Here is a 27,133-nt window from a genome sequence, read left to right on the forward strand (position 1 = left end):
TTGCGGCTGACAGACTGCACTGTTGGCCCATGTGAACTGGAGCGCTGTAGTGGATGAGGTACCGTCTCCTAATGGAACCACTGTGGGAGAAGACAGTGAGCAGAAATCTTAGGGCTTGAAGCTGTTTTATTTTATTATATTTACATATTTTTATTCTAGTTCAGACCTTCAAGTGAGCAGGTTATGAAGAGGAGAGATGAGGTTGTTTGCTTCAGCAGAGATAAACAGTCTTTCCTCCAGTCAGAATGGGTGTACTCGCCCATGCCTGAAGCTGTTCATTTTGGTAACGAGTGAGCCAGCCCGCCCCCATTTAACTGTGGTCACCCATTGACCCCCATATGCTTTGCTTACAGGCTCCTAAAATGTCTTTCTTAGTGTCCTTTCTATTGGCCACTATCACGAGAAATCTGTTAGGCTTTATGCAGAAAAATACACTTTATCTTTACAGTTTTAAAAATGTGAACTTGGTATTTAGAGGGAAGTAAAGCTTAGGATCCACTGTAGGAAAAAAATATTGGTTTTGTCTCCCTTCCCCCCAAAGCTCTTCTTTATGGTAACCCTAAATAATCTCTTGCTGCTTTTATAAAATTACAAGTAAGTTATCTTTTAGCGACTTACACGCAACACGGTTTTTAAATTTGGAATATTAGCCAACCTCACCTTTGGAAGTTCATGGGGGAAGTCAAAGAGGCCGTTTCATTTTTGACATTGGAATATGGTTTTAATTAGGTAATTTGGGTTTGGATTTTCTTGTGTTGGCTTTTTCTGTGTTTCTCCGTGGTTCTGGAACCTTCCTTTCCCATGGAACTGTATGCTTGTATTTGAGACATGACTTAGCTGAAGATTGCTGGGTCGCTTGGGTTGATCTGTCACTGAGACTGGCAGTATTGTGTGTGTTTCCATTCTTGAGGATTAGTGGGCCATTTATTTGCACACGAGTTTAGACGGAGAAAATGTCAACTACTTCAAATGCCACCATCCAATTTGTTGTCTCTCTGGTGGCTCTTTTAATTTCACTAGAGGCTTCTCCAGGATTTATAGGGTTTACAGAAGATAATGTATCAAGAAAAGCTTGCTGTACAAAAAGGGGGGAGGTTGTCCATCACAAAGGTGGTCTTTCATGAACTGAATTTAAACTGAGGAAACGTCATTATCAATAGACAGGAAGCAATTCACTACATTTAGACTTTAGAAGCCTTACTTTGAACCTCTCATCTCCAAACTCCTAATTTACAGGCTGGAGAGGCAGCTAGGTGTCTGAGCACTTCCCTAGCATAGATAAGGCCCTGGGTTTGTGGGTTTAGAACCAAATAAATGGATAAGACCACATAACAATATAGATTGCCTGTGATTACAATTTGTAACTCAAGTGAAGAATTCAGAGATCGCACCTGAAGGGAGGGCCTGGCTATTAAGTGTTCAGTAGCTCTCCCGGGCCTTGGAGTTCATTCCCATCAGGTCAAATGACTGGCAGCCTCCTGAATTCCAGTCCCAGCAGATGCAGTGTTTTTTTTTTCAGGCCTTTGTAGGCAGCTGCACTGGCGTTCGTATGCCCATGCCTCCATGTGCAATTAAAAGTAAGAATTGTAAAAGCAAGAATTTACCTTCTGCATGACCGACTCTACCTTCTTTCGAGTGGCCTGTTTCGAATACGGATCCCCTGGTTTGTGCTCGTCACCTTTGTCTACTTCGCCATCGTGGCTAGGTTTCCCCCCATCTTTAATAGTTTTTGACAACAGGGAAGAGAGTTCTAGCTCAGTGCCCTCTCTTCTGTGCTGACAGAGAGTGGCGATTCTGAGCATGCGCATTGGTCCAGGAGCGGCAGCTTTGGGATGTTCTACTGCTAAGTTGATGCAGGCTCCCCCTTCTTTTTCCTGATCCTGTGCAAAATAAATACCTTTGCTACACTTATAAACGTGCCTTCTCCGGGGAAGATCTGCCCTAAAAATGTTAATATGCCTTCACCTTTATTCTTGTAGGAGAATACAGGATATCCAGACACTCGTATAGCATTGTGCTCCTTGGCTTGGTGTAGAAACCCTTTCAACGGAAGAGCCTGCTTCTGCCTTCCCATTGTCTGTTGCTTGGTAGAGTCTTTGTAGTTCACTCTTAAGATATGTGCGCAGGGAGCTGTTTGCACACGTCCTGTAGCACTCTGGGTGGTAGCTGGAAGTTTGCCCAGCTGAGAGAGATTGTTCTTTTTCTCCCTCTCCTTTATTTATTTACTTATTTGTGTGTGTGTGTGTGTGTGTGTGTGTGTGTGTGTGTATGGTGGTAGTGATGGTGGTGGTGATGGCAGTGTTGGTGGTTCCTTTTGTCTTAAATGTATGTAAAAAGTTTATTTGCTGCTATTTAAAGATCTCAGCATGTGGCCTGAGCTCTGGCTGACTGGGTCCTATGGCTAAAGCAGCAACCTAGAAGTCAATTGGATTTCTGAATGTCTGTGCTCCTGTCTTGTCCTTTCTGTTTTGAGCCACAGTGTAGACTGGTTTTCCTCTGTATTTTCTAGATAATGTTTAGAGAAAGGTGAGTTTCTGAAAGCAAGTGTATCTATTTATACATTTGAATCTGGTGCATTGGAAATCCCATTAAGCTAATTTTTTTTTTTTTTTTTTTTTTTTGCCCAAGGGAACATGTAGGCTTTTTATGAATAAATAATGAAAATATTTTAAACGCTTGTTAAATTTTGTATAAATGCACATATGCAAAACACATGCTATCGCCTGTGTGGCAATCAGTTGGGAGTGAAGTGGAGAGAGAATCTGCCTGTAGATCAGGAACCTGTAACAGTAATGGATCCCTGGTGGATTCTTCTGTGTGAAGATCTTTCTTCATAGGTCTAAATGCATGTTATCACTTTGATACAGAATCATTTTGGAAATGATGCTCTGGTGTCAGCCATGTTCCTCCACCTTGATGCAAACAAGTAAACTCAGTTGCATTGATATAGGTGTATCCCCATTAAAACCCTGAATATGCAAATTCCTCCGCGGGGCTAGAGAAAGATGCTTCCTAGAGACATCCGAACATTCTTAGCTTTTATTGCTATGCTGAACAGCCATGTAAAGCCCCCAAACTACCACAACCACAACAAACCCAGAAAGCGGTGGGCTGACGGATCTAGATGGAAGACGGTCTAGTCCGTTCTGAACTTTCCCCTCCAAAGTCATCCCACCTGAAACTGAGTTACTCTGAGCGCCACCAAAGTAGAAAATAAGTTCAGTGTCGTGTCAAAATTGGAATATTTTCTCTTGTTCTGTGTCTGTATCAAATTCTCCATATGAAAACAGACTTTTTATAATAAGATCAAAGAACTTTAAGAAGTGTTTCCTCTTTTTTTTTTTTTTTTTTTTTTTTTGCCTTTGCAGCCCGTTTTATTTTCTTTGCACAAATAATGGAATTAATCAAGCCCGTTTCCTTTCGTGGCTTACACTGTGCGGCGCACCCACTCCCTTTTCTTTTCCTGGGTGGGCTCCCGAGGGGAATATGGACCCTGGGGTCTATTCAGGTCTGAGACAATGTAAAGGATACTGAACTAAAGTTTGGGGCTGGGAGGCCTCCAGGAAGTGGGAGGAAGCTTCAGTCACGCTGGGTGAGGGGTGGCTGAGAGGGAGGATGCTGATTAAAATAATAAACAGGGGCTGTGGGGAGAGTCTTCGCCTACCGCCAGGGTGTTGTTGTCAGATCAGGTCTGGGAGTCGCCCGAGCGGCTACAGGCTCCCTCTGGGCGCTGCACACCCTGTCCTGAGGAGGGCATCCTGGGATTTGTCGCTAGACCTTTCCTCCAGACCGGAGCGAAGCAACTTTTAAAAGTTTAACTGCGCGGCACTGACAGCATACCTTAGGCTGGGCTGAAGTGGGCAAGTGGAGCGAAACTAGCTTGGTGGTCACCATAGCAACCGCGCTGTGGCTGCTGTCTGGGAGAATGAAAACCGGTAGTCTCCTGTCTCGGGTTCTTTGGGGCTTCTTCAGCTAGGAGCATGCTCCTGCTTACTGGAACTCTGCATAAGTCCTGCTGTTTTAAAACTGTCTCTTTACTCAGACTTTCTTTTTTTTTCTGTTCCTTTTCCCTTTTTCTTTTTGAAGGCAGTCTGGATGGAGGAAGTTGGTAATGCTTGGCTTTTTTTCCCTCCCTTCTCTCTTGCAAGTTTCCAGGCTCTAGCTTTTTCCCCTTTCCCTTTCTGCTGTGTGTAATTGAGACCAAACTCTAAGCCTGTGCTCTGGAGAGAACCTTGGTGGCCTGCAGGTCGTTAGGGAGGCGAGCAGAAAGAGATCCTGGGCTTCCCAGGGCAAAAAGGAGACCATGCCAGCCTCGTGGAACACAGCTACAAGAAAACACAGAAGCAGGTCTCTGCCTGCCGAACTCCGAAGTCCATGAGAAAACGGACCCAAGGTGGGGTGGCGAAAATGTCCCAGCGCAAGCTGCTGATGCTCATGGGCCACCGCTCAAGGGCAAGGATTGTAAAGGATTTTACAAAGGAATTGAAAGTGTAGCTAGAGAAGATACGGGTTTTAGAAGTTGGACGCTGTTGTCTGAAGGAAGTTTGCCAGGAAGATGTAGGCTTCAAGGGCTCCCGGACGATGATTGGTCTGAACTTCGGCTTACGAGAATTGTTGACAAAGTTTGAAAAGGTATGCAGAAAGCGAACTTCACGGTTTTGGCTGTTTCTACTTCTGTTTCTGCTCCCCTCTTTCTTCTCCTCCTTATCCTCTTCCTCCTCATTTTCTTCCAACTCCTCCTCCACCCCCGTTGTTTACTATATCTTTAAAGCATTTTTTTTTTTTTTTTTAATTCTAATGTAATAGCTTCTCTGAGCTTGTGTTTTAAAGAACACAGTTCTTTCCCTTGGTCAGGAGGAGTTCTCTTCTTGTCAGCTTTCACACTCCACATCAGAAGGGATGGCTTATATTCAAGTCAGCTGGTAACTTAATTGCAATTTATTTGGGGGACAAAACAAAACAACAGCCAAATCCAGCAACAAACACTGGGTTCGGGTGCCAAGGGCTGACTTCATCAGGCGTGTGTTCTGTTTTTCCATGCCCCTCAGGTCTGTTTATCTCTCAGGCTGCTGCAACTAAGCCTGCCCTTGCAGCCCCGTCTGAGGACCCAGTTCTGAGCCCCAGAGGCTGGCCCTTGGTAAGCCTCATCTGCTGTCTGGCATTTTCTTCAGAATTTCTGTTTTAAAAGTGGATAGGGTTTAAGGCTTGGATTACTAACTTTGCACTTGGCACCCTCTCTTCCCCCAAGGCTCTTGGCACACCCCGGGGTGGAGCATAGCTGGGGAAAAAAAAAAGGACTACCTCCTCACTTTTAGAATAAAACAAAGCAGAAACCTCCCCGAGCCAGTTAGTGGCTTCCTGAGTGCCAGTCTTGTTCCAGTCTATGCTCCTTAAAGGAGTGGGGAGAGAAAGGAAAGAGGCAGGGTCTTTTATCCCTACAGGCACAGATGAACTGTTTATCAGCTGTTAAGTGAGCTCTGGTTCCCCCACCATTCACTGAAAGCACACGCATAAGCATCTTGAATCATTCAAAGAATAATAGGCTTTTTCTTGGGAATCACAACTGCCAGAGGAAAGAGATGTAAAAATGTGATACCCCTTAAAAAGGAGCTAGACTTTTCCTGAGCAGTCGAGGCCGCCCTGGCTTCTCAACAGTGGGGGCAGCAGAGCCGAACGTACCACAAACGACAAAGTTACTCCCTCCTGGAAGGGTGCTCCCTGTCTCTCTTCACACCCCCAACTTGAGTAGTGGGGACTTTGCTCATAACCTGGGGCAGACTTTGACCTATTGCTTTCTTGGTGAGCCTCTGAATTCTCCAGAGCAAGAGCCAGTTCACTGTTGGCTTGAGGAGGGGCAAGAGAAGAGAGAGTATCCCTCTTTCAAGGCAGCTGCAAACAGCAGGTGACAAACTTTATGGCCATAAAGAGATCTGTTAGCTTGTTTGCTGCAGATTTGTCTCACTCACATAAAAAGGTAGAGAGAGCATGTGTGACATGAATAATTCATGCTTGTCACCCTCACCCCGCAGCGATGAAGGTGCAGTGGCTGGACTTTTGAATTCTAATTGCAGCTCATTGTCTTCAGGCTAAGGTCAGATAACCGAGGTGAGCAGCCTAGTTTCCTAAGCCCCTGGGCCACTTTATGGGTAGAGTCAAATGTTCTGATGTCAGTGTGCTTTCTCTTTTTTGCCCCCAGCCATTAGAATCTGGACATGATTTCATCTTGTTTCCACTTTAGGAGTTGACTTGACAGTAAAAGGCAGGAAGGCTTGTATATGTTAAAGGCTTGATGTGAGATTTTTCTCCAAGGGTAGATTGCAAAGAAACAGTCCTGCTTCCACTGAGTGTGAAGTCTGTGTTTGCTTGTTCTTGTGTTGGGCGTGGTTTAAAAGCCTCGTTGAGAGTAACACTTACACGTGTTTCACTGGTAGGAAGCCATTACCCGCCAGTGTGTATTTTTCCAACTTGCACTTAAAAAAAAAAAAAAAAAAAAAAAAAAAAAAAAAAAAAAAAAAAAAAAAAAAACTCCTTTGTACAATCTAACAAAACTGTCTCATATGTTCAGCTCTTGCTCCGTTAGGTCATTGCCAGGAAAACTGGAATTCTGGAAAGGTCTCTACTTCACACCTCTCAGATCAGCTACCCCCCTTTCTTCAACCCAGAAAGCAGCTCTGCTCTTTCTAGGGACATCTGAACCATTTGTAATTGAAAAGCCACACGGGGTGGGTGCTGACTGCTGTTGTGTGCAACAGTGTGTTCAACTCCCTTTGCCTGTGGTGTGCAGAAGTTGATCGCCATGTAAGTTGGTGGTCTTTCTCTATTCCGAAGACTGTAGGAGCTGACCTGCTATGTGCGGTGGTAGATTCCCTTTGTTCTGTGGGATACAGAAGTGACCTACTATGTGCGATAGGGGACTCCCTTTGCTTTCAGTTCTCCTAGTTCCTTTTTCTTCCGTATTGGGGATCTGCTTCTAGAGTGAAGACTCGCCTCCAGCACGCCATCTTTTCCTCAATCAGATGGTAAGTTACTACAGCCAAATGTCGATTTTGCTTTCTTAATGAAACCATCTCTGGCTTGACGAAAGCTAAGAGCCAATATTGGGACAGTGGGCGCAGATTGGATGTTTGAGGTTCATGCTTGGCAGGTTACCCAGTGCCGACTAATCCCAAAAGATTAACTTGTTGGATATTTAAGATCACTCGATGGAGTGAAAGCACACCTTCTGCCCGCCTTTATGGCACCAGACTGTGGAGATGAAGAGAAAGCCATATTACTTTAAGAAAATCAATGGCTTTGCTCTCTTCACACATATTTGAGTATCTGGCCTATGAATGAATATCTACTCCAGGACCGTGTTTCCTAGCCAGGGGCCAGGTTACAACTGGGACTCCTGCCTTTCCCTCTAATGGGTCCTTGGGGATCCAGGAGGCAGGAAGCTTTCAGTAATACATTGAGATGCTCATCCAAGATTAGAAAACCATGCCCACCTAAGAGGAGGAACCTCTTATTAGAGGTTAAGGACCTTACCATGTGATGGCTCCGCCAATTAGCAGGTCTGTCAGTACCCTTAAACCACATTCAGCCATGCCCTGGAGGCTGAGAGTGACATCCCAGCAAGCTCCAATTTATAGACAAAGAGATGACTCACCAGGGAACCCCTGTCAAAGCCTCTGGCTTAGCTTCCTGGTTCCATGCATTTAAATTCACCTGTGGTTTTCTTGAACTTACTTTCATAAAAAAGCATCATGGCATTAGCGCTGTGTCTCACTGTGGCCGCTTGTATCGTGTACCGGTTCTGTGTCTGTTGTTTTGTCATACACAATGTTGAGTAACAGGCAGCTTTAGCTTAGTGACATTTTAAATGACTGTCGCTTGTATTAATTTTCGTAGCCCTGCTACGAGATGATTAATGATAATGGTCATTCCGAGGGTTTTGTTTTTGTTTTTAATCGGCGGATGATAATCATACATCTTTATGGGGTAATGTGACATGTTGCTACATTTATATATTATGTCATGATTAACTTGGGCTCTTTAGGCCATCCATCATCAGAAGCATTTATCATTCCGTTGCTCTTTGTTTATACAAAATCTCCCATCGCAGTGTGAAACATAGGATACGATATGATTGATTGTGCTCTCCTTTCAGAGGGACCCTTCACTATGTGTCTAGATGGCAGAATTCTCTTGGTGACTCTTTAAAGAAAGAGGCTCTTCATAGTGACAGCACAGTCATAGAATGTGTAATGCTGGCATTTACCTCCTTAAGCATGATTCTGATATTTTAAAAGCTATAAGAGAGGGTTATTCTGAGCCACGGTTCATAGGTATTGACAAACCTTTTCATAGGTCTACTGTGTTGGAGAAGATAGGGCCGCCATAGTGGTTTTGTTCCCACTGGTGGTATTTAGTGAGGATGGCTTGCTTATACGTGAGCAGGTCCAACAGGAGGAAAGCTGGATTGGAGAGAAATGGGGTCAGGGTATAATAGTCAATCCTGCCATCTGGCAACCACATCCCCTAGCTAGACCCTACCTCCTACAGTCACCATTTCAAAAACAGCTGTCATAGAGTTTAAATGCATAAGTCTGTGGGGGCACATTTCACATCAAAACTGTTATAACTTCTGAGCAGTACCTCCAACCCTCATGTATTTAATTTTAATGTGGATAGTTTCTGGAAGAGACAGTAAATCTCATACTTCAAGGGTCTGCTCCTTCATTTACTACTTAGGAAAGGTCTCTGAAGTATTGGGTATCAAGGTTGAATGTAGGGTGGAGACCACCACGTGGGGCCCTTCCTTTCCTTCACTGGGCTATTTTAGTGGTGGGATATAAGCCTTAAGAAGATTTTACATAAGTGTGCAGTTTATCCTATTGTCTTGGTTGGGTTTTTGTTTATTTGTTTGGGTTTGTTTGTTTTGCTTCATTTTCTGTGAAGAGACACATGCCATGACCAGGGCAACTCTTATAAAGGGAAACATTTAATTGGTGCTGGCTTACCGTTTAGAGGTTTAGTCCATTATCTTCATGGCTGAGAAGCATGGTGGATAGCATGCTGGAGAAGGAGCTGAGAGTGTTCTACCTGATGCACAGGCTGCAGGAAGTGAACTGGCTTGAGCATCAGAGAGCTCAAAGTCCACCCCCTAGTGATGAACCTCTTCCAACCAAACTACAGCCACTCTAACAAGCCACACCCATTTTAACAAGCCACACCCATTTCAACAAGCCACACCCACTTTAGCAAGGCCACACCCACTTTAACACAGCCACACCCACTTCAACAAGGCCACACCTACTTTAACAAGGCCATACCTTCTAATTGCACCAGTCCCTATGTGCCTATGGGGACCATTTTCATTCAAAGCACCAGACTCGGTTTTTGTTGTTGTTTCGTTTCTTTTAGTTTAGCCGAGTTTTGTTTTAATATACTTTTTGAGACAGAGTATTTTAGGGTTGGTCATCCTCTTGACCAGTTTGTAGTCTAGTTCTTGGTGATCCTCCTGCCTGAACCTCCCACGTGCTAGGCAGTTGCAGGTATGAGCCAGGAGCAAGTAAAGTAACAGTAGAAACTGTTTTTGTGAAGTCTCCTCTGAAGAAATTGCATTTTATCTGTGATTTCAAAGCCGAGCTTAAGCTTAAGGGGAGAATTGAGGTTGTGTTTGGGTTTGTGTGCATTTGTGTAGTATGGGTGGATTTGGGTGGAGGGAGAAAGTCACTCGGATCTTCCTGGGCAGAGCACAGCAGCAACACTGGCATTTGAAGAGAATCATATCCTAGGCCTGTAGCGTTAACCATGTGGTTGGTGTGAAGGACAACAGTCCATGGGTGTCATGACAATGCCGGCTAGAAGAGTTGAGTCAAAACATTATCTTGACCACCTGAAAGGCTAGAAACTTGTGATGTGGATAGGCTGTACATCCCTAGTGTGTATGTTTTGGAAGGAGAGTCACTGTACTATGATTTAGTGTGTTTTAGAAACATGTGGTATAAACTTACAGAGGTAAAAGCTTGAATAATTTTTTCCTTTGGTTGTAGAAAATAGTTCTGTTTACAGAAGTGTTTAAATGTTGGCATTTAAATAGCAGTTTATCGTTTATTGAATGTTGAAATCATCTTGAAATTATAGTAAATGGTAGTTTTTTAGCTTAATAGTAAACTGTAACTTAGTAAATAGGCTTGCTGTTGTTTTCTTCTCTTTGATACAAGTGTACATACACATTCCTGGAACTCTCAGTTGAGGAATTGCCTCCATCAGATTGTCCTGTGGGCTTATCTGTGGGATATCATCCTAATTGCTTATTGATGTAGGAGGGCACAGCCCACTGTGGGCGGCATACATCCCTTTGCTGTATAAGAAAGTTAGCCAAGCAAACCAGGAGGAACAAGGCAGTAAACGGCATTTCTCAATGGTCTCTGCTACATTTCCCACCTCCAGGGTTCTACTCTGCCTTCCCTCAGTGATAGATTGTGACCTAGGAGCTGTACCATGAAATAAATGCTTTCCTGCCCCACTTGGTTTTAGTCAGTATGGTATTAAAGCAACACAAAGCAAACCAAGATAAAAGTTTTTCTACTTTGCTACCCTAAATGTATTTACATCACAAACAATGGAAGGAGAACATTATTAGCATTGATTTCTTAATTTGTAAAGGTCACTGTCAATACTATCAGCAGGACAGTCAAAATGGCATTATAATGTTGATCACAATAGGACTCAACCTTTTGACTGAAAATTGCTAGACATTATTGGAAGGAAATATAGTATTTAGCACAATTAAGAGGGTAACTGAAATCAATAAATAATTGAATATCATCTTACAACTTTTAGATGCTGAGAACATATTTCTGACTTGACATTTGATTGTTACTTGTTTATTTTTATTTGGAAAATATCTGGATTTTTTTTCTAAGTTATGAAGCTCATCTTTAAAATACAAGCTCTGCTGATAATCCTCCAGCATTTCTTTCACTTCATCTTTCCCATCTCCTGGATCCAACACGACTTTTAAAATGCACACAGGATTTATTTCCCTCCCATGGGTTGCTTTGTTCATTTAGCCTAAGCTTTGGGACAGGCTAGTGAAATAATCGGCAATTTCCTCTCTCCACCTTCAGGATAGGAGTCAACACTTCTCCAGAGGAAGCCCTGCTAGAGCCATACAGGGTTAGAGAAATAAGCCATGGGAAAATAAAGTTGAGGCAATTAGTCTCAAAGAGAGAGCATATAGTCTATCAGGGGCTTAGCTTGTTGAAGTTGGCTTGATGGTATTCTGTGCTGTTAGAATATTCACACAGTTCTGTTTCAGTAAATCTGAAGAAACATGCTTAGTTATGTAACCTACATAGTTACATTACTAAGTGTAGTAACACATAGAAAACAGAGTGTATCAGGGCTTGGCGGCCTGTCCTATATCTGTAAACCTAGCACTTGAAATATCGGTGGGAGGGTCAGCCTAGGATACATGGTAAAATCCTGTCTCAAAAGTAAAAACAGAAACAACAACACAAACAAATTGTGTATATATGTGTGTGTGTGTTTGTGTGATATCTTTATCTGTATCTTCATTAACAGAATGCATAGATGAGGCAGAACTGCTGTTATATAAGATATTGAATACAAAGGAAGTACAAGACAGAATTAATGTATTCCTTTCCTTGTGCCATTTATTGGACCTACATAGTGAGTGCTATTCACAGAAACACTACTGCTCATCAGCAAGCCTTGCTTAGCTATTGCCGCTCCTGTAGAGCTCTGATGGAGTTTGCATCTTATGCTATTGATGGTGATTCAGCAAGAGGAAAAGTAGTGGCCCTTCTTCTTTCTTAACTCCCTCAATTATGAATAGATCCCTACACGTGGCCTTAGGACATTTCCCAGCCTCGGTTTCAAGGTATTAGTTCAACTACTTGCTCCAGTGTGCACATGACTGGCTTATGTTAACAGCTTGGAAGAGAATTGCTTTGTGCCTCTAGGTGGATTACGGTCCCTTGCTAATTATCAGTAACTGTTTAGTGCTATTTAACCTTCTGCAGGGCTTGCAGGGTCACAGAGGTAAGCATTCAGAGAGCTACGTCTTCCTGGATGGCCAACGAGAGTAAAGCTTCCTGGATGGAACTTTGATTTATTTTAGCATTCGATGCTACTTGAGGGTCGTGCCCTCACAGCCTTCCGTGCTGGTGTCTTGTTTTTAAAAGCATAGCATCATTGCACGGCTATCCACCAGAGAGCATGATTCATTAACTTCATTTAATTCTGAATTTCCAGTGAGCGCTTAGATCGGACTTTACAGCACGGGCTTATAAGTGATCGTGTGTTTCTCATATCCCAAACTTTTCAGTGAGGAAATTGAACTTAAACGTTTACCCCATTGCTGTCCGATCCATCACTTACTTTCTTTGTCACTACGGTGGCCTACTTGCCAACCAGTCAAGATGTTTGAGGATTTGTTGACACTGGTCTTTGTGTCCTGAATCATCTATTCTTTTTATGTTAGGCTTATTTTGTATAACAGAAGTCGTGAAGGACGCAGAAGAAACATCATGCAGTTTTCTGGGTTTGTTTGTTTGTTTGTTTGTTTGTTTGTTTTCTTTTTATTTATTTGTGTGTTGGTTTCCAGTTCTGGGTGGTTTGGGAAGAAAATGTCACCAAATGGCAAATAAAACAAAATAGTGTGTGGTGACCTTGTTTTTTTTTTGTTCCCATTCTGATTGTTGACTTTTCCTAACTGTTGATGTTGATCTTGTATAGAAGGGATTCTCACATCTTGAAAGGTTTTTAGCAGCAGGACCTTCACTGCAGTTCTCTCTCAGTGCCTTCAGGGCTAAGCCCTGATGAGTTGGGAAACACATTAGCTCCATGATTGTGAGGAGAAGTTTGCTTTACGCCCACAGTATCTAAACTTGTGAACTTAGGGAGTGCTCTTGAGAAACGTAGAGAAGAGTGTCTGTGTCCTGCTGTAAGTCTGTCTTTCTGGTCCCTCAGATCTGAAGGGTAGCAGGAGCCAGCTCTAATGTCAAGATGCTGTGGCTTGAGGCTGTGTTGTGACTTTTGGTGTGGTCCACTGATTCTTATGAATCTGGGCAGAGAGTGTAAGGCCAAGTTCCCTTGGCAATGGAAAACAAAGAGAGGCTTCGTTGATCGTATCATTGAGTCTCTTGAGAAATATGGTAATGCTACAGCACTGCAAAAATAGTCTTCTACATTTCAGATACAGATCTATATGTGATATGTGGGCTATAATCACTTGATACTGCAGATTTCCTGGTTCGAATAGCTATACTGTGTGGTTGTATCCGCCCTCTTTAAAGCCAGGGTCAAAAAGGAAACCTAGGTTGACCTTAGATTTGCTACATAGCTGGACATGTCTGTGAATTTCTGGTCCTCCAGCCTTCTCCTCCAAAGTGCTGGGATTACATGTATGCACTACTACACCTAGCTAGGCAAGTAGACAGCAGATCTTATTTCTCCCATTCTGAAGACGAGGAAGACAGGAAGTCCAAGGTTAGACACTCGCTGCTTTGGTGTCTGGTGAGAGCCTACTGCCTGGTTCCAGGGTGGTGCCTTCATACTATGCCCTTTTATAATAGAAAGGGCAAGGCAGCCTTTGGGATAGATGACTACACCATTTATCCAAAGCTGCATCTCTGCCCACTATCACATTTAGGAGAGAATTTCAACATTATCTTTGGATCTGAGGGCACCAAACCCCAGAGCAATATAAGAGGCTGATATAAGGAGACAAGCTGAGAAGGGCAGGGAACTGTGGTGTTGAAGAATCACCTCCCCTTTCCCTACTCCAGATTCATTGCCTATTATTGCTCTGGTACACTGCTTAGTCTACACTGGGATAGGCGGAAAGGAACATTATGCCTCATGGCCCACTCTGGTGTCTGCTCTCTGATTTGTTGGCACTTTCATAACCATGTGTTCATTCTTAGTGACTATCATACCAGTCAATTACCATCGGGCTGCTTCCAATTAATTCAGGATCAAAGGTAACAGCCAAGATCATATAAAAGCAGTATTCACCACGTGGGGGAAAAAGAGATTGATCATTGATCAGAAAGTCTACATTTTTTAAAATAATAATGTTAAAAGTGATTTCTATTTCTAAAAGTGATGCTTTGGGTTTGTAAAAACTTTTCAAAATTTAGGGAAATATAGGAGAAATCCTAGATTTTTTTCTATAACCTCTACAGATGAAGTTTTTTCCCCCAGCATTGTAATGTGCATGTTTTTTATACAAATACATATAACTTGATAAAAATTATAAAACTTAAGTAAACATAGCATAAAGCTTCTCACCTTGTTTTTCAAACTCAATTGCTTATTACCACTCTTAGTTTTCACTTTAAAGCAAGAAATTAGTTAGGTGTATTTATTCATTCATGTTCTTAGATAGATGCTCTAATAAGTTCTTTGGCTAGATGCTGTAACATGTTCTTGGGATGGATGCTGTAACAAGTTCTTAGGATAGATATTGTGACACGTTTATTCTTTCTAACATTCTGCAGGTAATTTCAGTGTTAACTTCCACTTTCCTATTTAATAGAAGAAAAAGTGTTTTTCCCTTATTTCTTAGTAAAGGTAAACATATATGAGTATTCTTCACAAGTTTTAGAAAAAGTTGTATGGGATGAAAATGGCAGGCAGAGGGAAAGAAAGCTTGTCAAAATTCGAAACACATCCCAGCTTATGTGCTCTCTTGCTTTGGCAATGTGTAAAGGGTAAGAAGAAATAATCTCACTGAATGTTAAGTAAAATTCAGTGATTTATAATAGTAATAAAAATTTTAAAACTGCCCACTCCCTCTAAAATATTAACATTAAACAGGACGGTGAATGAAATGTAGATTGTTATAAATTCTGCTTTTAGGACACAGGGAATCAATATATTAGAGATTTAAAGGCTGTTATTTTCAGTGTTGGAATGGTGGGAACACTTGGTTTTGTTATATATTACTGATGGTAAAATAAAGTGTTTTGATCGAAAACAGCTCTTCTGCACATCCAGAAGTAACTGTTCCTGTAGCATGTCCCCAGTGACCGTTAGCATTTGCATGATCTCTTTGCTTTTCTCTTTAGGACATCCAGGCAGAAATTGATGCCCACAATGACATATTTAAAAGCATCGATGGAAACAGACAGAAGATGGTGAAAGCTCTGGGGAATTCTGAGGAGGCAACAATGCTTCAGCATCGGCTGGATGACATGAACCAAAGATGGAATGACTTGAAGGCAAAATCTGCTAGCATCAGGTCAGGACATTCAATATCAAAATAAAACTTGTATGAGTGAGTGCGTGTGTGTGTGTGTGTGTGTGTGTGCATGCTTATGTAGATTTGCATCTATCAGAAAAAGAAAGGGTTAATACAACTCTATCAGAATTTGTTTCAGATTGAAATTCAAAGTCTGTTTTCTTGCCAGTTGGCACTGAAGATGTACCTAACAGTAGAGGACTTAACAGTGGTTAAGGTCTTGGTTCAATCCTTAGCACTACCAAGAGAATAAATAAGTAGCTAGAAGTTTTTGCCTTATTTATATCCAGTGTACTCTGTGGTTTGTTACAGGATATTCACAGTGATGTTTAAACCACACAACAGTAAGGACGATAACATCACTGACACTTGCTAATTGCTAAGTTTATCACTATGTTATATATTTTATACTGTGTTAGGAGCATTAGAGCCCTATCTATCTATCTATCTATCTATCTATCTATCTATCTATCTATCTATCTATCTATTATCTATCTATCTATCTATCTATCTTTCATCTATCTATCATCTATCTATCTATCTATCTATCTTTCATCTATCTATCATCTATCTATCTATCTATCATCTATCTATCTATCTATCTATCTATCTATCTATCTCATCATCTATCTACCTATCTATCATCCATCCATCCATCCATCCATCCATCCATCCATCCATCCATCCACCCATCCATCCAAGACAAGGTAGTATAGTAGTGGCTGACTTAGAAATCACTACATGACCCGTGACCAGACTGACCATGAACTCACAGAGTTAACTGCCCACCTTTGCCACTCAAGTGCAGGAATTAAAGGCATTCACTGTTTACAGAGAAGGTGTCCTATAGCCCAGACTGATCTTGAGTTTGTTGTGTAGGCAAGGTTGGCCTTTAATGCTTTGTTAAAAACAAAACAACAACAATAAAAAAACCCTTCATTTTAATTATGTACATGTATATGGCCTTTGTAAATGTGTGTACACATAGTGTATAGCAGCCCGTGGAGGTGGAAAAGGACATTGGAGCCCCTAGAACTGGAGTTATGGGCAACTGAGAGCTGCCATGTCAATATTAGGAACCAGTTTGGGTCCTCTGCAAGAGCACTAGGTGCTCCTAACTTGTGAATTCTCTCTCTCTAGCCCTGACCTTTAGCTCCTCTTCATTCTTCACCCAGAGTGTGCTGACTTCACACGCAGGTCCCTTCATGCCTATTTGGAACAATTACTGTACTTGGTAGTTTTTTACTGTGTACTAACTTATCCATCACCACACATACAGTAGTTGGCTTCACACAGCTACTTGATTTATGCTGTAGAGATCATATGGCTTCTCAGAACATGTCTCTGCTATTAAGTGGCACGTGACTGTTTTTTTTTTTTTTTAATCCTAGTAAGGTAGAAGGTCAGGATTTCTGTATAATAAATTTATGAAATATAAAGGTTGAGCTAGTAAGATAAAAGCCAGAACTTGAATGTAGATGTCTTTAACTCTTGGTATTGGTTCTATTTTGCTCCATCAAGTGGCTATGTCCAATTTGAAAATATATTTATTTATTGAGATTAATTGCTTCTTTTAGACACTGAAATGTATTAGTAATGATTCACATCTGCTCTGGGTGAGAGTAAAATTCGGTTAATGATAGATATTAGGATCAGGGGTCTGACAAGGAAACGCACTGACAAATTACTCAGTGCAACAGAATGGTATTATTATTGGAATTCAGGCCCATTTTAAGGTCGTACTCAGTAGATGATAGACAGTTTCTAGTGGGCAGTAAGTTAAGGGGATACTTACAGAAGAACATACTAGCAAGAGTGATCATTCCAAAGAGGAATACTGATAAAAAGCCTTAAATTTGGGTGTATCGTGTGTTGAATATGTACAACCTTAAAACCAAATGATCCTGAATTTGATTCTTACAGTTTGCTACTTATTTTCTGAACTTGGACAAATTACCCCTCAGAACTTTGCCAAATTGTACCATCTGTACTCAACACACTTGAATGTCAGGAAGGCTAACTAGACTGATTTGGTTGTTTCTTAGTCTCTGTAGACACTGGTAAAAGTGAACTGTAGGCTATTATTCATACACAAGGTTGGGTGAGTGCATCTGCCTCGGTTGGCGTTGGGAGCTTATACAGCAACTGCCAGAGAACAGAAATTGTCCTGCTATTTGTCCTGAGTGATTTTTCTTATGAATAAAAAGGTATTGTGTGTGCCAGAATATTTGTGTACATGGAACATTTGTGCTCTACTGGGTCTCATTTACAATCCCTCCATTTCTTAAGAAGAATGAATTGTGGTGCGTTATGCACTCTTTTCTCTATAGCTCCAGTTGGAAATTATCTCTGCCTCAGCCACCTACCCTGTCCATTTGTGCTGGAGATGGAAGCCCAGCCTTTGCTTATGCTGTGCGGATGCTGTATTTATGCCCATATGGACCCCTTTTGCTCTCTATGATTAGATATGTGTAACAGAAGGTGAAAACATTTTTTCAATTTTTTTAAATCTTCAAATATGTAAAGAAATAAAATCCCACATCATTTACTACGAATTTGTATGAGATAAACTGGTTTATCTGTCTTGGTAGTGGGCTCTCCTTCATGTAGGAAGCTCAGCTTAAGAAAGCAGTGGAACAGGGCAGTTTTGGAGGACATTGTGCTTTGGAGGGACACTGTCTTCAAATTCGTGCCACAGCCAGTGGGCAGCTTATTGGCCCATGTGTGTCCTTGTATGTGAATTAAGAGTAATTTCCTTAATGGGCTGCCATCCCTGTTGTATTTAACCCACATACAGTGTCTGCAGTAAGTGACTTGTGTTTATTGGTCACCACTGTGTGGCACTAAGGAAAATCTTCCATTCCCCAACCCCTTCTATATATTAGTTATTAGTGTAGGAAATGTTCAAGGGATTCACCAGTAAGCAGTGCCCCTTTCCTGGCTGGATTCTGAACAAATGTGAAGAAAAAGTGGGGTCAGCCCACCTCCTTTCAAATCTAATGCTGTGGGAATGACAGACAGAAGCCAGCCAGGTAGAAGGAGCTGACTTAAAGCTGAGGTTGCTAATTCTACCCTAGAATGATGCAGAATTCCCAGTAGTCACTACTTAAGTTGGCTTTCCATGTGGGACACCCTCCAGGCAGAGAGAAAAATCTCTGGAGTTCTATTGCACAGTCTCTAGTAGGCTCTGCCTCCTTCTTTGTATATGCAAATGATGTGGGTGGAGTTGCTGTTCAGATCAGTGCTCAGCCCTTCCCTGGCCTTAGGAGTCCAGCCTGGTTCTCACACTGCCTTCTGTTGCTACCAGATTCTCTGATGTCTTTAATATTTCTGCAGACTCTTCACCACTCTTCCCTGTAATTAATTGAAAATTGACTTTTCTCTTAATTGCCTCCTTTACTTGAAATGTTCTTTAATAGAGGTTAATTTCCTCCATTTTCCTTGCCTAGAAGCCAGTGGGAATACTCTGAATATTATTAAGCCTCCTGTGGACAACAAACTTCAGAATCTCAGATAAACTGGCCTTGGAAGGCAGTTTGTCTGCAAAAGGAGCCCCGTCACATAGGGATAGGTGGCTAATTGGCAACCTCATGTGGCTACTCCTGCCTAGATTCCCATCTCTGCACATCTCCTTTCAGAAATCATGTGTCTATATTTTGTCCTTTCCTTTTATCATCTTACTCCTAATCTCTAGGACCATACGGTTCCTGTTCCTTTGAAGTACATATACCCCTTTCTTTTAGCTTCTGCCTCCTTTGAAGTACATACATCCCTTCCTTTTAGCTTCTACCCTCAGTTCTCATCCTTGGTGGGAAATTCACACTGATAACATTTTGCTTTCCCGACACAGTGTGGGAGTCATAACACAGAGTCTGTGTCGTCACGGCTGTCCTGGAACTTGCTCTCTATACCTGGCTGGCCTTGAGTTCGGAGGTTTGCCAATATCTGCCCCTCCATTACTAGGATGAAAGGCATATGCCATCACCCAGGGATAACATTTTGTATTTTAAGTCTTCAAGTTTCTCTTCGCACTGACTGTGAAAGTTCTCAGCCTTGTCCCATAGACCTGCTTATCCTTGGTTTCCATGGATTTCACCTTCATCTTGGCCTCCCTGAGATAACCCAGTCCCCAGGGCACTGTGGACAGGCTGTCCTCTAGAGGAATTTGGGTGCATTCCACCTGGTCATGTGAATTTCTCAGAGGTGGGTCTTGGTTAAACCAAATGCAATTCTCTCATAGGAAAGGAATGGACCGTCTCCATCTGGGCCCTGTTCTTCCTCAGCTGGAGCTTGTATACCTTCGTTTTTTATTTTATACATACATTTATAATTAAACTACATTACTCTAGCCACCTGCAGTATATTTTAAAATGTAAATCTTTCAACATTTTCTTTTTATTCACTAATTTAATTTTTTTCATACAATTTATTTAGATCATAATCTCTCCTCTTCCCCAAGTCCTCTCAGGCCACCCTAACCTTCTCCCAGCCTTTTCAGTGATGGACTGCTTCCTTTCTGTCTTGGTTTGGTTCTCTAATGCCAGAATAAAAGCAATTCTGTCTGGCAGGAAGTCAGGGCAGGAACTTGAGGCAGGAACTGAAGCAGAGGCTCCAAGGGTGTATGGCTTCCTGACCTGCTTCCATGGCTTATACATCTTTTCCTATTCAAATCTGGACCACAAAGGAAATATCACACATGGTGACACCACCCACGGTGACCTGGGTCTTTCCACATCCCCATTAATCAGGACAGTACCCCAAAGACAAGCCAGTTGTATAGAGGCGTTTTTCCAACCCCTTCCACCCAGCTTGGAGTTTTTTCTAAGACATCCTAGTCAAAGCCACGCCTTTCCATTCTCCCTGCCCCCAGCGGAGCTTTCTTTTCTACTTCTATTCACATTGATACTGGTACCCACACCCTCTCCATCCTCTACTATTGATCTTGGATTAATTAATCCCTGTCCTTCCCTCTCTCCTTCCTTCCGTTTGTGTGTGTGTGTGTGTGTGTGTGTGTGTGTGTGTGTTCAAGACCATGTGTCTTTTGAGATGCATCTGCAAGTAGGTGCACATACACAGATGCCAGAGATGAAAGATGTATATTTTGTATATTTTCCTCTATAGCTTTCTACACTTATTTATTTATTTATTTATTTATTTATTTATTTATTTATTTATTTTTGAGGCAGGCTCTCTCAATTATTGGGCTCCAAGAGCCACCTTTTATGCTGATTCTGAGAATCTGAACATGGATGTTCATGCTTGCTTTTGAAGCATTTTACCAGCTGAGCCACCCCCCCCCCCCAGATCTGTATTACTTTAGGAAGGGAGGTGGGGAGGCAGAAGCTAAGGTTTCTTTTATATAGGCTGATATTGCCTACTTACAATTGTTGTTATAATTCTGAATAATTTTCTATTTTACTCACCACCGGCCTTTCTTTCTGTGGGTGACTTAATTATTTTCTGAGGATGAGGCCACTTGATTGATAATGCCCTGTTCCTCCAAGTATATGCTACTTGTAGGTTCTACATTTCAAATAATGTTCAGCTCATATTGCCAGGGCGGGGGAATGTTTTCTTTAATTCGTTTTCAAGAAGTGGATATATGCTTTTTATTAATCTTTTCCCCATCAAATCTGTTCTCTCTTTTAAAATAATACTTTATTTATTTACATTTTAAATAAGTATTATGAAATCACCTTCTTTAACCATGGTGAGGTCACTGGAACAACTACCTTAAGTATTACTTTAAAGTCTCTTTGGATGACCATGATTAAGCCTCTTAAATACTGGAATTCAGTGTATAAAATATGCTGTAGCATTTCAAATACAATGTATCAGGTCAGTATACAATAGAGTATCAGGTCAGTATACAATGAGTTAGCTGGAGACTTAAGATTTCACTCGTAAAATAGGCTCCTAAGAGTGCTGGTTGTACTTTGTGATCACTTTTAAAACTGAGTTGGAATTATACTAATGTATTCAAGATTGAAAGCCATGGCTTACAGTTTTAAATTAAATTTATTTAATGTAAGATTATGTTAATTATATATCCACTTATCGGCTTAATGATGTTTAATATAGATCCATCCTAACAAGAGGTTTCAAAGGCCAAGGAAGTTGTCAAATGTGACAGGAACAGAGTTCAGAGATAAAATTCTATCTTGCGTATCTTTTATAAGCCTTTTAAAAAATTTGGGTCACTGTTCTCCAAGCCCTTATGGATGATGGCCGTTCGCTGTCATCCTTTGTGGTATGTTTTGTCACATTTTACAGTGCCATTCTTAACCTTAAGGACTTGGTTTTGCTAATCACGTTATAAAACGAAAGTCTCCCCTTTCCTGCATGTAACGCAATGTGATTCTCCTCTCTCCTTGTTAGAGCATGCGCCAGCAGGGCTCTCCGTGGTGACAGGAAGTAGCCCTGTCAATCTGGTCACTCCGTGCCCAGTTAGCAGTAAGTGGTATACTGAACTCTTAAACTAGTGCAACTAAACTGAGTTCAAATCTTAATTATCTTAAGATGAGTGTTTCATTGGCTACACATTACAGGTGCCAGCCACTTCCGGTCATAGCTTTGGGGTGCTCTTGAGTGGCTGAATTTTAAGGACTGACTGTTTTACTTGGGTGGTCTTCCTTCCTAGTTTTGGGAGCAGCACTAATCTGTCATGAGTGTTATTACCTTATAAATATATTCTTAGTTACATTCGTTTTTTTTATTTTAATTTTTTTTCATCATAACACAAGTTAAATTAAGTGAGCGTCACAATATCTGGAAAGAGATCATATCTGGACCCAGAATTATAGATTGCATCTGTGCATTTTTTTATACTGTTGGAGGTAGCATGTCTTTGTCTTCTCTCTACTGAGATCCTTATATAGCTTAGGTGATTGAGTTTGCAGAAGTGTTTTGACTTGTGTGCAATTTAGTTGAGCAGTTTTCCTCCCTTTCCTGTCACTAACCAAAGCCTGGGTTGATTTAAGTCCACATTCTCCTTGTGCTGCCTGAAGCCTTTGGCTGCCTCTGTGTCCCCATATTTAGCAGAGAGGCTGTTAGTGCTCCCATCTTGGGAGTGTATTTGGTGAACTTGAGTTTTTCCTAATGTTGACAGTTTGCCTTTTTGATCTGGAAGTCTTGTTGTACCTAAGGGGTGCTCCCTGAACGTTGGTTTATACTGATTCATGAGAAGTGTTTTCCTCCCATGCCTCTGTCCTCCCCTCTCATGCCCGCCCACACCTTACCTTCCTATGGACAGGGTCTCACGCATCGCTGGCTGGCTTGAACCCACTGTGGATCCAAGAATGACCTTGAACTGTGGATCCTCCTGCCTCTGCCTCCTGAATGCTGGGATTTCAGGAGGTACCACCTCTTCTGGTTTATGAGTTACTGGGCATCAATCCAGGACTTGTGCACACTAAACAAACACTCTACCAACTGATTTCTGACCCTGATCCCAACCTGGTATCTTTTAGCTTTCATGATTTTCTTTGTTGATTATTATATTCTGGAGAGATATTGATTGTTTGATGACAGTTACTTTGAAAAATCACTGTAGTGATTTAAAACAGACAGGATGTACATCTCACCCTGTAATTCTTTTCCTACCATAGCCAATTGGTAAAGAAAGATTTTAATACAATTTTGTCTTCTAGTAAGTCTTTATATTATAATTTTTGAATAACTAGTCATGTAAAAACTTATAAAACTCAGAGCTTTATAAAATTGAATTTCATCCAGAAAGGGACATCTGTGTGAGGCAGATTGTAGATACTATTTGTCTTAGTCAGGGTTTCTTCTATTGCTGCACAAAACATCATGACCAAGAAGCAAGTTGGGGAGGAAAGGGTTTATTCAGCTTACACTTCCACACTGCTGTTTATCACCGGAGGAAGTCAGGACTGGAACTCAAGCAGGTCAGGAAGCAGGAGCTGATGCAGAGGCCATGGAGGGATGTTACTTACTGACTTGCTCCCCATGGATTGCTCAGCCTGCTTTCTTATAGAACCCAGGTCTACCAGCCCAGGGATGGCACCACCCACAATGGGCTGGGCCAGGGATGGCACCACCCACAATGGGCTGGGCCCTCCCCCACTTGATCACTAGTTGAGAAAATGCCTTACAGCTGGACCTCATGAAGGCATTTCCTCAACTGAAGCTCCTCTCTCTGTGATAACTCCAGCTTGTGTCAAGTTGACACAAAACCAGCCAGTACCCTATCTAAGGTTAATAGTATAATCAACCACAGGGTCTATTGCATTGCACATCTTATATGTACAAAGTATGAACTGATGTCAACGAGACACTGTGATAATTATTAAAAAAACGTTTCTACAGATAAGGAATTAGGTAAAGCAAGTGCTTTACCTGAAAATGTCCAGAACCTGTAGTATTTGGACAATCAAGCTATAAAATGTTTTTAGTCAATGGCAAGAGACTACAACGAAGCCAGACACAAACATACTGTTTCTCCTTACAGAGCCTTCAACCCACTGGCCGGGCAAAGACTTTCATCATGAGAGATGAAAGAAGTAAACTGAATCAGGAACACCAAAGGCTACTGCAGAAGCCCATGTCTATCTGGGCATATGGTAGTAATCGGCTAAGCACAGAGATGCAGTGTCCCGGAGAATAAGCAGAACAGGTTTCCAGGCAGAGAATTCTGTCTGATGAGCTCAGTGTTTATTATGGGAAAGCAGAGGGATGGAGAAGCACATGGAACCGATGCTTCTGTTTTCATTTCAAAGCTGCTTTAGCGTCTCTTGTGAAAGTATTGCCTTTGTGTGTGCCCGTGGTCCTCTGGAGGCCGAACTCCTGACCGCCATAATGATCAAGGACCACTCCCCGTATTTCTGTGCAGTCAGTAGAATCCAGTGCATTGAGGAAGACATTTGTGTGCTCTTCAGGAAGCCTGTAGGACTGGATTGTCAAAGAACATGATATGTAGCTTAGTTATTTGATTGATGATGAGCTTACAGACACTGAAGATGCAGCATCAGATATATGCACATAAGTCCTTTACTCGGGATATTCAGAACCTTTTGGCTGAATGGAGACCTGTGATTTCTAGCTGTCTTTTACATTTAACAATGGTTTGTAAGCAATTGCAGCAGCCCTGTCTGGTATACATTACATAATACAGCAAGCGTTTTGCATTACGGCTCATAACTGTAGAGGGATTTCGATTTATATGATTGGAATAATTTAGCTGTGCTCTATGGCAAGAAAGTTTGTTGTTTATCAGGAAGTCTTGCCCCAAGTTCATAAGAATACAGAAAAGCTGGAGCTCAAGCAGAATCAGGATCTTGTCAAAACACAGTTTTACCAAGTGAAGTCAATCCCTGCAGCTGTAGAATAGAAACAATAGCAAAAGAAAGAAAATAAAATGAAGTGTGTGTGTGTGTGTGTGTGTGTGTGTTTGTATGTGTGAGAGAGAAAGACAGAGACAGAGAGAGAGAGGGAGACGGAGAGAGAATGTGTGTGTGTGTGTGAATGTGTGTTATATGTGTGTGTTATATGTGTTTGTGTGTGAATGTGTGTTGTGTGTGTGTGTGTGTGTGTGTGTGTGTGTGAATGTGTGTTATATGTGTCTGCATGGGTGAATGCGTATGTGTGTAAGTGCACAGGAGGCCAGAACTTGAAGTCTGGTGTCTTCCTCTGTTTTCCTCTTCGTCACTAATTGAAGTCAGAGCTCCTGGGTCCCAGCTAATGTATCTAGCTTTGCTTGCCTCTCCATTGCTGGGGTTATGTGTAGCCACTGTGCCTGCTTGCCTTTGTTGTTGTTGTTGTTGCTTGTTGTTTAGTTTTTGATGTGGGTTCTGGAGATCACATTCCAGTTCTCATGTTTGTACGGCAAGAACCCTACCCACTCAGCCACCTGACACCTCTAAACTAAACTGAAATTTAAGCTGTACACTTTTGAGCTAGTTATAAAATTCTTTGGACATGTTTAAGACTTAAAAAAATTATGTTTTAGTATTTTATAGCTAACCTTTTGGAATGGGATATAGAGTGTTCAAGTGTGAGTAGTTGGTTTTATTAGCCAGATGGCAACGCATCTGTGAAGAGAGGACAGGATAATTAGCTTTTGAAGTAACTATGTGAACACAGGCCTGTGGTTGGTATTCTAAAGCAAACCCAGGGCACCAGCTTTTCCTACCCATCTAGAATAGTGGATGCTAGACCCTGGTTACTGTTGTGTGAGCTAGAGATGAGCTATATGAACTTTTAACCAAGATTTATGATAATCATTGGATGAGGATCGCTGGAAATAACACCTAAATGTGACCAGTGAGGTGATGCTTGCTATGATACCTCTAGGAAAAGTGTGCACACTGAGACAGAAACACAAGTGGATCAGAGGTGCACAGGAAATGACTGAGTGGCCTGAGAGAAAATAGTGGCTGACCCTGGTAGATAGCTTCCCTGTCCTCAGTTACTGTTTTAAGGAATCAGATTTATGTAATGGGATCCAGTGCCCTCTTTGGCTGTGTCTGTAGACAGCTACATTGTACTCATATAAATAAAATAGAAAGATAAATCTTAAAAAAATAAGATTAATTTGTTTTTTTTCATTTAGAGAGAAAAATGAATACATTTTAAATAAATATTTTAGACATTAAAGTTAGTTAGTAACCAGTGTCTTTGTGTGTGTGTGTGTGTGTGTGTGTGTGTGTGTGTTTCCCTCTTTGGGTTTTTTGCTTTGTTTTGAAACAAGCCCTCACTGTTTATCCTCTGCTCAACTAGTTTTCTCTGTCTCTGTAGATTAGGCTGGTCTTGAACTCACAGGTATCTCCCTGCCTCTGACTCCTGAGTGCTGAGATTAAAGACATAAGACACCAACCAGGCTCCAGAGGTTCCATATGCGTTACATTTTGTTTCTTCTTCTAGCTATGTATTTCAATAATAATGAGAAAACTATCTGAATCTGTTCATTTAATCTTTGTATAGTGTATGTGAACAACCAGAACCTGGTTTGTGTATTTAAGTCTTACAGACATAGTCTGGATAATATAGTTGTTTTGAATAACTGGTTCTCACAGAGTATGTTTTCTGTACCACAGATAAGTCTTCCATTTTTTTTTTTTTTGTTTTGTTATTATTGGGTTTTTTTTTTTTTTTTTGGATGTGAGTATTGCTTGATGATTATATGTATACATACATGTACATGGTGATTAGGTCACAGGAGTATGAATCACTTTTTAATATGTTGCTAGCAACTGGCACTTCATGAGAAACTTCATCCTTATCTGTCAACAGAGCCCATTTGGAGGCCAGTGCTGAGAAATGGAACAGGTTGCTGGCATCTCTTGAAGAGCTGATCAGATGGCTCAATATGAAAGATGAAGAGCTTAAGAAACAGATGCCCATTGGAGGGGACGTTCCCGCCTTACAGATGCAATACGACCAGTGCAAGGTAAGGGTGCTGTGTGCCTGCTTGCATTCCCTTCTCTTCGGTATCTAGTTGTGGATATTTGGGCATCTTATTTAATTGCTTTTTTTTTGCTTTCATTTGTTTCTGGTCCGATGGTTTGTTCACATTTAACTAAAGTTGTTCGTAGTTCAACCGTCTAAAGGAGAATGCTGCTTCTAGTTTATTGTGAACTTCATCTCACTTTCTAGTAGATTTCTTTGGCTATCAGTATCTTGGAAAAAACTTGACAAGTTACCCTTTACTTTTGCATGAATGTGTGGATGTCTGCATGCATGCATTTTAAAGGTAGCATGTTCCTTTGTAGCCTAGTCCAGCCTCACACTTACTATGCAACCTAAGCTAATCTCAACCTTGTATTGATCTTTTGGCTGCAGCCTCCCAGTGCTAGGGTTACAGGGGTGTGTTTGCTGTTACATCTAATTGTAACTTAATCAGGAGTGCAGAAG

General features: G+C 41.5%; 1 protein-coding gene across 5 annotated transcripts in view; it reads left to right on the top strand.

Annotated features, from left to right (window-relative positions):
- The window catches only part of UTRN (utrophin), a gene marked incomplete at its 3' end in the record, with an annotated part of 456,405 nt that overhangs the window by 298,688 nt on the left and 130,584 nt on the right, over window positions 1-27,133 (top strand). For all 5 annotated transcript variants that reach the window (XM_080941517.1, XM_080941518.1, XM_080941516.1 and 2 more), the window contains 2 exons: window positions 15,087-15,259; window positions 26,513-26,669. In XM_080941517.1, the coding sequence (XP_080797643.1) occupies window positions 15,087-15,259; window positions 26,513-26,669 (330 nt within the window). The remainder of the gene's footprint in view (window positions 1-15,086; window positions 15,260-26,512; window positions 26,670-27,133) is intronic.

The sequence above is a fragment of the Micromys minutus genome (assembly GCF_963924665.1).
Source record: "Micromys minutus genome assembly, chromosome: 30".
Lineage (NCBI taxonomy): Eukaryota > Metazoa > Chordata > Mammalia > Rodentia > Muridae > Micromys > Micromys minutus.